General features: G+C 41.8%; 1 protein-coding gene across 1 annotated transcript in view; it reads right to left on the bottom strand.

Annotated features, from left to right (window-relative positions):
* ANKRD50 (ankyrin repeat domain 50) overlaps positions 1-5,579 on the bottom strand; it is a 42,029-nt gene extending 36,450 nt beyond the window's left edge. The window contains exons 1-2 of the mRNA XM_027722391.2: positions 5,302-5,579; positions 3,297-4,557 (exon numbers count right to left, since the gene is read on the bottom strand). Coding sequence (XP_027578192.1) covers positions 3,297-3,775 — 479 coding nt within the window. The 5' untranslated portion in view covers positions 3,776-4,557; positions 5,302-5,579. The remainder of the gene's footprint in view (positions 1-3,296; positions 4,558-5,301) is intronic.
* Positions 5,580-13,197: the final 7,618 nt, after the last annotated feature.

Raw genomic sequence — 13,197 nt, 5'->3', positions numbered from 1 at the left:
TAAACTTGCTGCAGCAAAACCAAAACAACCCTAGAGACAGTATTGAAAAATTTGGGTTATTAATTTTTCTATATGAATAGGGAAAAAGAGTCTAGTGGATCTTTTGAATTAAATTCTCTCCATTTAACACATCATTTCTTTAGGAGTTTGTAACAGTCTTTGGCTTCCCTTCTGCTTCACTTTCACCTCAAATTTGAATATGAGGCTTCAGCATCCTCCCTTAAATTTAGGACTCCTTTCTGCTCCAGTACTGTGTGACTGAGAAAAGAAGTGCCTCGGAAGCAGCACCATAAGTAGCTGTTCTTTCTCTCAGCTGTCAGTGCAGCAATAAATACTTCTTAAATAGATTTGTAAAGTTCAGCCCTTCCAGCTCTTCAAATCTGCAACATCTGCCCCTGAAAGAATTTTTAGGGCACATTAAGTTTATAAATGCATAAGAAATTTTTAAGATAAGACATTTAAACAGGAGGAGAACATCTTAACTCTCCAGGTCATCGCTTGCACATGCATCACTATGACCATCAGGATTGCTAAAAATCTCTTTAAAAACATTCTTCAGGAAAAGATTTCATTATTTTAGCTAACAAACTTTATATTGTTTAGAAATTAGAATGTCACAAAACATTAAAAAAGCTTTTCTTTCTCACTATTTCCAGGACAATTAGCACAAAAATAGAGTGGTGTAATCTTGTTTAGCACTTATGAAGAGAAGTCTTTCCATTTTAGGCCATGAATACATGGTTGGGTCTGGAGCAGCTGTGAAAAGCAGAGCAAAAATCTGACAGCACCTTTAAAGAAAAATCTTTCCCCTCTTATACTGAATAAACCAAAATAAGGTAAAATCGATGGAGCATTGAGACAAGAGCTTTATGCCGTTTGAGTGCCTTTACACAAAGCAAGAGGCAATCAGCTGACTGTTAAGTCTTCCTAGAATTCATTTCACGTTACAACAACTTTCACTCAACATAAACTACATATAAACGCATCAGAGCAGAAGACTAAAGTGCTCAGTGTTAAGTCTTAGAAACCATGAAACATCTTAACTTATATTTTTGTTCAATATTTATTGCATGCTTTATATATTAACAAAACTTCAGTTAACAAATGAAGGAGGCATTTGATGGTGGGAAGGGGGTTGCCAAGTTCCTCTTGTTTGTGGACAAGACATTGTATCATCTAGAAGAACGAGCTCGCCGTACTGCTGTCAACAGCCACCTCCTGGTCCCCTGCCACAGTGCTGAAAACTTATATTCCCAGTACAGCACCTTGTCTCTAACACCTCATCTCCCTTAAATCTGAAATATGAGAATGGAAACCATCTACCACAGCTGCTTTTGAGAGCAGGAGATCAGGGTAAGTGGGCAGCAACGGAATACGTGAAGGGCCAAAAAAACAAACAAACAAACAAACAAACAATCCCCTCAACTGAAGTTGTTGTACTACACCAAAACTATTTTTACTGTTTACTGTTCACAATCACTGCTGCAAAATCTGAGTAGGAAAAAACTATTACCGGATGTTGTGTCACATTTGATTGTTCCAGTACAAAACCAAGAACCCTGTATATTGACCTAAATATTCAAAGAGCCCATCCTTAAACCCTGTGTTCATAAAAATCACTCTAAAAAGCTGACTCTGACTCACAAGTATCTGCTAGATTTTCTATTTCTAGGTTGCATTTTTGTCTAAAGACATTTACCTAGCTCCTCTTCTGTGGAGTAAGGCAACCATGCTTAGAACAGAGGAAGGATTCCAGCCGAGAGAACTTGCCTGTGCCAAATTAGTAAGATTTCCTTGTAATAGACTTTTGAACGTAAACAAGCTTTTACTCACCAGATTAATCCACTTTCATGATTTTAAAAGACTGCCTAAAGGTAGATGGCCAGTCTGCTATTCCATTTATAGACGCTTAATTGCACCCAGTTTTTACTCATTAGAAATTAAGAGGGTTTAATACTTCTGAAATTAGGGCCTTAATAGCTGTTAGAAGTTGCATATTCACTGAGCAAAAAACCAAAAAAATCCAGTAGTCGTCTTGGTTTAGACTATTTAAGACACTACACTGAGAACAATGTAGACATGCATCCTGTTTATTCAGCAGGCAAAGACATAACAGCCATCAGAACTAGAAGGCTCTTTTACACCACCAGGACAATAAGAGCAAGCACTAGGGTTCAACCTCAGTACTTGTTTTCCCAGTCTTAAGGGTCAGGAAAGCAAAAAAATGAGAAAAGAGGATTTTTTTTTTACTGCAAACATCAGCCAACAAACCCTCAAGTACCACAAAAAGTTACATCACTACACAACATTAAAAAATTTCTGTTTAACTAATATTCCAGAAAAGTTCTATACTGGCAACTAAATCTTTGTTGGTGAAGACAAGCCTTATCCTTTACGAATTTTCCTTCATTGTTAGCCCAAGGGATAAAGACTGATAGAGACACACGTGAACAGGCTGTGCTCAAGACTGTACTTTGCTCTATGCACATACACTGTTATATACACATAACAGATCCTTATACACATCCTTATGCTTACAGAAACAAAATTATCAGTGACACGTTCAGGAGACTTTGGTTTGTTAGGGAACACTAATTAAAAAATATATTTTTTTCCATTCAGCTTAGACAGCTGACAAACCCTCTAAGGGGCAGGGTGAGCCTTCTTGTTCAATTTCTGATCCGCTCAACACTTTGAAGTACTTATAAAATAAGTGGCAATAAAGACTTGACATAATCTGTGCATATTGTGAAAAGTAACATAAGGAGTTAATTGGCATTTTCCTACCACATATTTTTAGACCAACATAAAACCGATGTGTTGGATCAGACCCAGAGATCCATTAGTCCAGTTTCCTCTTAGACAGAGCACGTTATTGGAAGCTTTTCCAAGGGTCCTGTAAGGTCTGTTTCAGGTCTGTGAAGGACAACTGCCCTACCTTTATGGCACATGAAGGCCACAGACTAGGTATTTTCCACTCTGAAGTCAATTACTTTAAAGTCCTTCCAAAACACTAGTTACAACTGAGGGTATTAATATACAAATGTAAATAAATTCACTATTAATACTAAACTTTGTTTTAAAAGTAAATATTTATTTATGTCAGCTATAACTACAAAGTTAGATTTTTCCATGGTAGGTCTGCAAGCTCTGAACAGAGATAAAAAGCCATGAACCAAACAGGTTTTAAACTATCTGCATCTTAGACTCATTGGAAGGAAGAACTAAACAGCAGATATTTTTTGTTTTATTTGTGTTTTATTTGTGATAGGGTTTTTTTTATAATTTGTTTTTACCTTTTAAATGCTTCAGCAGGGTTCCTCTCACATTCCCCGGGTTGCAAGAGACTTTGAATAGCAGGATCTCTTAGTTTGTCCTCATATCCCTGGATCAGTCCACTGCGGCAGATTTGTGTGACTAAACCTCTAATAAAGCCTCCAACACAGAGTGTGTCAGAGTCTTGGGCCCTGCAGAAGTGGAAGGCTAGAGCCTGGCGATGTAAGCCTCTCTGGAGGTTTGCAGGTGAGCTCGGCCACAGTAACTCAGTACAGAGGGCTGTCTTCCCACTACCGGGCCCTCCTACCAACAATACACCCCAGGCAGCTCCTTTCCCAGAGACACTACCGGTATTATTCCCAGAATTCGCTACAAGAGATGGTTTGTTGGCAGCGCTACCACCGCAGTTAGCTTTCTCCTGGAGGCAGTGCTGAAGCTTGTGGAAAACCCACTCCCTACAGTAGAACTGCTTTCCCTGCAGCAAGCTGGTTTGAGCCATTTTACAAAGCTTCTTCTCTTGGATGTGTCATAAGCAGCAGCACATCTTCAACATCCCGGAGCAGGGAGACACGCGCTCATCTCGCACAGAACTTGACAGAGGTTACAGAGATCAGTTAACCTTCCTCGTAAAACTTAACAGCCTCTTGGCAGGAAGGGTGTCACTCCATTTGTGTGCTTTGTTGTGATCAGCATGGCACAATCACAGCTCAGCTGACATCGTGAAGCCGTGTCTGGTACCAGCGCTCTGCAACACCTCTTGTGTGGCTCACAAGTTCACACAGCTCCATGGCTGCATCTGTAGCTTACGCGGCTGTGCGTGTTCCCAGTGTACAGGGGAGATAATACATCTGGAAAAACTGAGGGAAAGCCAACTTTGCAGTGTATACTAAATGCCTTTCAACTCTAGGCATTAATCTCCCTGGATATACATCCAGAAAAAGCTGTCCATAACAAAATGTTCCTTCTGGGAGTTTTATAAAGAAAGTGATTTTTCTTCAGAGTACTGTATACACACCACAAATGTGGTAAGTACCACTGACTAAAAGAGCCAGTTTGGACAGCGAGCTTTGCAGACTTCATACATCTGGGAGAGTGTCCGAGAAGTGCTTCATATTACGGTTTCTCATGCAGTATAGACGGCGGGGGGGAAAAAATGTTTACAGCTTCTTATTTCAATACATTCGTAAGTGTCTTCTTCAGGAACTTGGGATTGTTACTGAACCTGTTCTCAGGTATCTCAATCGCAAGATGTCAGAAGAGACAACATCTTCCCCTAGAGCCCTGAAATAAAGGAGACAGCACTTTTAACCCTACATGCAAGTCATAATTCAGTCAGCGGCAAATGCAGACAACAAAGAGTAAAGTCAAGGGCTCTTATTCCTTATTTTTGCTAATACTGTTAAATTAAACTTAAAGAGCTGTTTTAAAGAAAATTCGTTGTTACGAGGTGCGATCAGCCACATGCAAGAAAAAATAACAATAAACAATGAACAGATATGACAGTGGCCTTAAACCCACATTCTCTCCCGAGGAGAACTGAATATATCCTCTCATCTCAGAAACACTCCTCCTGACCAGGCTCCATCACCGAATCCTCTCCTCACCCCGTTTCCCAATCGCCGGCTGCGGGCGTTTCTCGGGAGTTTCGTGCGGCAGGGCACTGCTGCTCCCCGCACACTTCTTTGTTCGCGGCAGCCGAGCGCCGGCAGCCCCGGGGTCACGGCGTGACACCCGCTGCCACCGCCCCGCCCGCGCCAGCCCCTCCATCCCGGGCCGGGCTGAGCCCCGCGCCCCGAGCCCTCACACGAGCGGCTCAGCAGCCGCTTGGCAGCGCGACCACCTCCCTTTGGGAAAACCCCGAGCAGCTGGGAAGCCTCCCCAGCCCTTCCCCGGCCGCTCGCCCCCCGGCGCGGCGCCACACGCCCCGTCCCCGCTGCCGCCCCCACTCACACCCCCGGGCACCCCCCGAGCCCCGGGGTCGGTGCCAGCCCCGCCCGGGCAGGGGCCTCGCCGCCGCCCGCTCACCTCCGCCGCCGCCTCGGCTCCTCCAGACGGCTCCTCTGTCCTCTCCTCGCCGCCCGCGCCCCTCCTCTTCCTCCTCCCGGCCCCTGGGCTCCCGCCCCCCGGGCGCCGCCGTGCCAGGGCCGCGGCCACCCCGCTCCGCGGCTGCCTCAGCCCGCCCGGTGCTCTCCCTGCTCGGCGCCTCCCTCGCTGCCCGCTCCGCCCGCCCCGGGCCCGCCCCGGCCCGCCCCTCTCCCCTCGGGCGGCGGGGACATCTGGGGCGGGGCGGAGGGAGGCGGGCGGCTCCCCGTGGCCGCCGCCCCGGGCTTTGTGCCGGCCCCGCGGGCCGCCCGCCCTCTCCCCCCGCGCCCTCCCGGCGCGGCCCTGCAGGGGGCGGCAGCGCCCCCCGCGCCGGGCGGGGCCGCGCCCTCAGGCGCCGTCCTGGCCCCGCTCCACAGCGGTAAACTTGAGGGGAAAAGGTTCTGCCTGAAGGCGGACCCGCAGTTACCCCAGCCCAGGGGCACAGGCCCTCACGTTAAAACCGTATTTCTTCCTTGTTTTTGTTTTTGTTTTTGTTTTTTTTTTTCTTTTTAAGAAGCACGGACCTCATAGGGACGGAGGACACACAGCCTCCCCAAATAGTTGCACCAATTCTGACCTTCCCCCTCAACCCCCGCCCTTTCCTTCAGGGTATGCACGGACCCAAAAATTGTGTTTCCAAGACTGTGAGAGCTCCGAGGGCTCCATTGGAGTATCCCACACCCTTCTCTTCCAGCACATTAAAGCAACCCCAGAGCTTTACAGTTTTGGGTCCCTACAAGCCCTTGGAAACATGGAACTTAATACGGAAGAAAACAGGGTGGAACTTGCTCCAGGACAACTTTAACATGGAAGAAAGCAGGGTGGAACTTGCTCCTTTAAGAGGCCCTTGCGAAGCCCCCTCCACCCAGGACAACAAAGTTACAACTCTCACCCTTTATTTTGTCTTGTGACACAGCAAGGGAAGGATTTTCATTAAAATTTGCTCCCCTCCTAGCCGGCTGCATTATTTATGATAATGTGCTTTTCCATTAGCTGTTGGATCAAGGTCTTCACGATTGCTAAATAGTGCCTTCATTTTAGCACAAATTCATATACTGGGTAATTAAAGTATCATGGAGTACATACTGAATATATCCATAGGATACAACAGAGTGATTTAGGACCTTTCAAGGAGCGTCCCAGGATTCTTTGTAGGAGCAAAATGATAAATTAAATAAATTTAGTTGGTGTGCTGAAGAGCTTAGAAAAACAAGTCTGTCTGCTTCTGAAAACCAGTAGAACAAGTTTGAAGAACCTTTGGAAGTAGTGAATTACAAATTCGCAAAGCAATTGGGAGTGAGGGAGAAACAGAAATAAGATTAGTAGAAAGAAAACGTTCTGTGGTTGTTTTGTTTTCGGTTTTTTTAACCTTTCTTACTTGGTTGTATTTTTTTTAACCGTACACTTTAGGCAAATAATCTTCTCTAGGTTTGTTTTTTTTTTTTTTTTTTTCCCAGCTGCACCACCCTTCCATTTCGAAATGTTGTGGAAACTCAAGACTTCCAAAACTAATACTAATACAAGTTCAAGAGACTTTGAACTGTAAAATATTTTCTTCTTTTCTTCCTTTTTTTTTTTTTTTAACAATAAAGGAATAGGGATAGATAATGTCTGGATTGCAGCTCTGGACTGGGGAGCAGGCTGGAGGCAAAACAGAGGTTGACAGAAAAAATTATAAAAAACCCACAAGAAACAATTTCAGATTCAACACGTTAAGAAACAGATCTTAGGCACAAACATTAGAATGGTAGATGATCCAGGAAAAAAAAAAGATGAGGAAAATTATGATACTGGGGGGAAAGTGAAACTTCTGTCTTTCTGTTGACCACGGCACAAACAAAACCCGAAGTTAGATGAAAAGGCACCGTCAGATTTCACAACATGCAATATGAATATTCTGAAGCAGGTGGAGTAACAGCATGGTTTGCTAAAATCAGATATTTAAACATAATCACGATGGAGTTATAGATAATAATTGTGAAAATACTTACCTTTCCATGCTAATACAGAAATTCTACAAGCAAACAGATGACAGTAATTTGATTTCAGCATGTTACAGAGGACACAAAGTCACTAACCCCCCAAAATTAACCTGTGGGCACTGCACCTGAGCAAAGCTTCCCTTTAGGATATCTCTTCTACAGCTTACATGAGTAGTATGAAGTACTTTTGGGAATGTAAAAGGGAAGAAGGAGGGGAAAAAGAACAGCAGTAGGAAAAAAGTGTGGCTGGCCTACAGTATAATTAGGTAAAATATTGCAGAGTCTAAATTATGACCTTTCAAAAAAGTTCTTTGTACAACCTAAAGGTGAAGATTGGGAGTGGCCTTGCACTGACCCCCCCACATTACTACTAGGAAGCAAAAGCATATAGACACTTTCAGTGATAAATCCTTTTTAAAAAAAAATAAATCCTAAAAACAAGTTCAAAGGGTTAAAAACCTGAGATTGTCATGAAGAGGCACAGCCGCTTAGGCTGGGGTTCTTCATTTGTACACAAAAAACTAAGACCCTGTAGTCAACCTTCAAAAGCAAGTGAGGCATTTTGTTATCAAGTTTATTTGCATAGTACCTCCTATACCTAAAGTGACAGCTTAGATGACATCATCTTAGTGAAATATTATAGCTAAGGGTCAGATATTTCTGATACAATTGTGCAATGTTGTAGTTAATGAGACAGTATCAGGACAAGAACCAAACCTTATTTTGTGGTTTTGTATAACTTAGTTTGACACAGATAGCAAACGCCGTGATCTAATTGGCTGCAACCTTGCAGTCTGCAAGGCTGACAGATAAGGCCTAAAGAGGCACAAAGAAGATGAAACAGAGCAAAATTTCCTATCGGAAAAAAATCCCCCTCTCTCTACGTTTAGTTCAGTGGTCTGAAGCTGATGGGAGGTTTGTGTCATGCATGATTTTACATATGGATTTATACTTATTTAAATATTAGTTAGGGCTAAGAAAAGAAGGAACTTTTAGTAAAAAGACTGCACAAAAAGTTGTAGCATTGTGAGGTCTGTACTAACACTGAAGAACCTGATGGGGTGGGTTAAACAAAGACCTTTTATGCTTTCCAAATGATTTGCCATATCTTTTGCAGAGTATTAGGAAAGAGTACTGTGTGTTTTTCAATTATTTTGACACTTTCAATACGATGTTATTTGGATATGAAAGTAGGCAATCTGGATGGACAAGGGAACATAATAGATTACAATGAGAAGGGCAGCATGAGGCATACTTAAAGTCATCCAAATCTGAGCCATCATATGCATTCAAAAGCTTTTGTTTGTTTTGTGTGTAGTTTGTAGCACTATTACCATTTTGCCTCTTTTTTGTTCCGTGACTCAGACCCGCTGTGGGTCTCGTGGTTGGGGTGCACACACATCCCAGCCCGTTCGGAGCCAGCTCTGCACGGAAAGGGAGTGGAGCTGCAAATCCTTGCAAGCTTGTAATGTCTTTGGTAAAGCTTTTGGTAGGGCAGTGATTCACATCCAAAAATAAATGTTTTGCAAGGGTGGGCCTGAGGCGTGATTATCTACTTAAACACGTAGTAGTTGTTTTAACTGCTTTTGTAACTTTTAAGTCACTGATTTTCATGCGTAATTATGTATTAATTCAGATACTTTCATTCTCTGACAGGTAAAATTAGTGAGGTTGATGGCAAATAAAGATAATGCAAACTTAGGATAACATAAGAACATTAACCTAAAAAATTTTATAATTTCCCAAGCGAACAGTGGAAGTCTTATCACATGAAGTATTTAGGCAAAGGCATTTCACTGACACTGATGTTTCAGGTCTTAGTCCGAAAATCTGTCTGGGGTGAGGTGCACTTTCTTCTTGGGCCTGTAAGTATATTGTGCCTCTACAAAATCACCTGGAAGTTCTGTACATGGGCAGCCTGTGTTCAGCCTGGCATCCACTGCCATGTTTGTGGGTCCCTTTCGGCAGGGCTGGTTGGTCTCAGCCTGGGGAGATGCCTGGGGTTACTCTGTCCGACGCACAGAGCTCTGCACCTCTCCTTGTAGAGCTTTACGAGGTTGCTACCAGTCCAGTTCTGAAATTCAGCAAGCTCCCTCTGGACTGAGTGTGCTGTTTGCCATGTCAGAGACATCTCCTGTGTAGCATGGTGCCCTTGAGTTGCACTCTGTGTCACCATCCAGGTGAATATGCCGGAAAACATCAGCTCCTGGTGTGAATCTTGGAGCCCGCCACCAGCCACTGGCTGCCACACGGATATTGTGCACTAATTGGTCTCTGAACCAAGCTGTGCAGCCAGTCTCAAATCCTCCTGGTCATCCATTGCTCCAGGCCATAATCCCTCAGCTCCTAAATGATGATACTACGGGGGATGTCAAAGGCCTCACTATGGTCTGATTACTTCATATTCACCATTTACTGATCCTCCAGAGAGTGAGTGAGTTGTGCTGGTCGCTTTGTCACATACCTGAGAATGGATTCCAAGAGGATGAAGTCCTCAGGAACTGAGGTGAGGCTGACCACTTCATCCCTGCATCCTCCTTCTTGCCTTTTTAAAAGAGGAACATAATGCTGGTTGGTTTGGGTTTTTTTTTCTTACTTATCGGGGTCTTCCCTTTTCCTTGTGATTTTCAGTAAATGAAGGCAATAGTGTTCTTTTACATAAGAATATAGCTAGGAAGTATAATAGTTCCTTTCAGCTCATTCCTCACCCTTTCTCATTACCCAGTAATTTGGGTAGGAGTATTATCTATCCCATCTATTGAAACTGGATCTCTGTGAACAAAGGACGCAAGAATGATTGAGCTGAAGCAAAATTAAACAAAAGATCTGGGATAGGATCATGTGGTGGCTGGAACACTTGGCCACAAGAGGAAAGAAGAGCTGTATTCTCATTCTCCCTGAAAAGAAAATAGTTCCCACTTCCAGGCTGACAGCATTCATTTCTAGGTCATTACAGAACTGCCACCACAACATATTCTAGTTGCATTTTAGTAGAAAAATGGCTACTATGCTTTGGGTTAGAAAAGGCAATTATCTATTTCTTGATAAACAAGTCACAGAGTCTGTCCTGTAGCCACAGAAAAGGGAAGGGAGGAGGTTTGCAACCACATATCTTCATCCTTTGTACAAATACACTCATGCATTGAATACCCAGCAATGGTGGATGTTCATTTTGTAGTTTTAAAACAGATTGAAGACAAACTCAAAAGTTTGCCCTTGCCTGGAAAAGACCATTTGTATCACATGTAATTATAACTGTGATTATATCTACTACTATGTGGTACTGTCATCCTGTTAGTACAATTGCACATCACTGCTGTCAAAGAAATCACTTCTCCCCATCTCTATTCAAAATAGGAGACCAGTTTAAATGCTTTGAATTGCTCCTGGAGCAGCTTTTTTCTTGCTCTACCTTGATGTGAGAGCACCATCTTCCCAATGTAAGCAGTGGGATTGCACACTAAATTTAGTCAATAGGCTTAGGGACACTTTTATGTCTCTTGAGGAAAACGCCAGGCATTGGCTTTCAAGATTTGCTGCAGCATCTTTTTTTATTTTCAATATCTATATATCTATCTATATCTATACAAAGACACAAATATGCTTCTGCACAGAACTAGGAAGATATGAGTCTTCTAATTAATAATTGATGCCCAGCTTCTGATACTTACTGGGCATGGGTTTAGCTGGGTGTCTAGAAAACGCATCACAATTTTTAGACAGCTAAATAAGGAAACAAAAAAATCCAAACCAACTCCTTTTAGCATCCAAGAAACAGATGTTGTTGTAGTGCTCTGGAGTGCTACACTCTGTCCAGCCTGTGTCATTCTGATCTTGAATATAACTGTGTACACAGGAACATGAATATGCTTTAGCTTTTTCCTACATTGAAGTAACATGTTACCAGTATTTGTGCAATATAAATTATGGTGTAACATCACCATTCCATTTAATAACAGTTGACAATGCATAAGGCCAACCAAAATTAACACTGAAATTCTTGAAAACAGGTGCTGCAGTTGATAACTAGTTCTGTTGGATGAAAACATATCTGTTCCTTGGGAAGGGAAGAATTTAAATGGCATTAAATGATGACATGAAAATGTCTATGGAGTGGAAAGAAAAAAAATCCACAACAGTAAGAGAAAACTAAGTCATGAAAGTGACTTTTTTATGTGAGTTGGTCCAGAAGTATATTTTGGAAGTATCATTCTCAGACCAGGTATAAAAGAAATTATTATATTCTTAGGCAACTGATTCTTATGTGAATAATCAAAATAACTACAATAACAGAAGACTTTATGCTGGCACAGGATCTTGCATAAACTCAGTAAAATCTAACAAAGTATTTGATTTATGTGAGAAATGACTAAGATGTAAACTCTGGGAAATTTTGTGTAGAAATAGCTTTAGTACATCTATCTGTATATATATATATGCATATGTTCCTCACGTAACCTCACTGTTTTCATCAGTTTGTGTTGCAGACAGTATCTGAATGCTTGCCCGGACCGCTCTGTCATCTTGAGCAACTCATGTCCCCTCACCTGCTTCTATTTCTCCATCAGTACAATAATAAATGTTTCTTATCTGCTTTCTTATGCCTGGTTAAATGGCAAGCTAAAGCAAGATTTGCCAAAATATTTTATACCACTTCAGTAACGCAGGATAGCCATAAACTTGCTCTAACCAGCTAAGTGTGACTGATGTGTTATTGAATCAGCATGAACTCTTCAGGCTAAACCAGAAGTAATAAATAACCAAAATACCTTTTTGCTCTTACAAACTTTTGCCCTAAGCCTACAGTAGCTGAAAAGCTTTTATGCAAGAAGAAGTCACATTGATACACTATAAAGAGTCAATTTAATTCATTTTCTCTCCATCTAGTTTACCCTGTCTCAAGACAGTTTTGTGTTATTTGTGAATTCATGCATTTTAAACACTATTCTGCAATCCTTAAGCAGGCAGGCTGCCCATTTCTAGAATCCCCCAGGTCAGTAGGCACTTACTGTTGCCCTTCTGCAGTTCTTCTGAATTTGTGGGTGCTCTGTAAATCATAATTTTAGAAGTGAGAAAATGACAGGATTTAAATTTGCCTTTAAACAAACTTCACCTGAACAGGGAGCAGCCAGCTTCCTCTGAAGCTGGGTCAGCATTCTGCCATCCATGGCATTATCTGCAGGACTACTACATCTATCAAATGCAAATTTACTTTTATCTATAAGCTCAGCTTCCAGAGTTATCAGCATTTTGGAAAATAATATAGAATGCAATCATGCCCATCTTTATTCCTTAGCATAAAACATGCTTAAAACAGAAAATACAGATCCTCCTTTCTTACAAGGAGCTTCGTAAGTTAATAAATAAAAATAATCAGCATAATCCTAAAAAAAATTGTAATTTAAACTGTATTTTTCTACAAGCTGAGGCCACTAAACTGTTGTAGACACTCAGAAAATAAAATTATTCATGACAAATCATAATCAACAGGGGTAAAGATAAAAGATTTTTTAATCTGTTTCACTGCATCTGTGAAACCACTTGATTAGTCCCCTTCTAACACATTTCTAAACACGGAGAAAATACATAGTGAGATGATGAATTTTTAGAGCATATTTTGGATAAGTTTGCTTAGGGTAATTGCAGATCTTCTGAATCTAGAAGAGGCAACTAAAATATATTCTTAGAAATGTCCCATTAGACTTTGAAAATAAAATGAGAAAGACAAATTAATGTTGATTGAAAAACAGCATGTGCATTTTGTGTGGAAGTGAATTTAGTTTGGTCATGAGTGTCATTTGATAAGCAGAGTTTCATTCCCTTTCCCTAAATAAACTCACTCTGTTTTTCATCGTCC

Source organism: Pipra filicauda, unplaced genomic scaffold, assembly GCF_003945595.2.
Source record: "Pipra filicauda isolate LSUMZ 115617 unplaced genomic scaffold, ASM394559v2 scaffold136_size1984543_pilon, whole genome shotgun sequence".
In the NCBI taxonomy this organism is placed as follows: Eukaryota; Metazoa; Chordata; class Aves; order Passeriformes; family Pipridae; genus Pipra; species Pipra filicauda.
The sequence above is the reverse complement of the archived record's forward strand: the minus strand, read 5'-3'. Positions and strand labels throughout refer to the sequence as shown.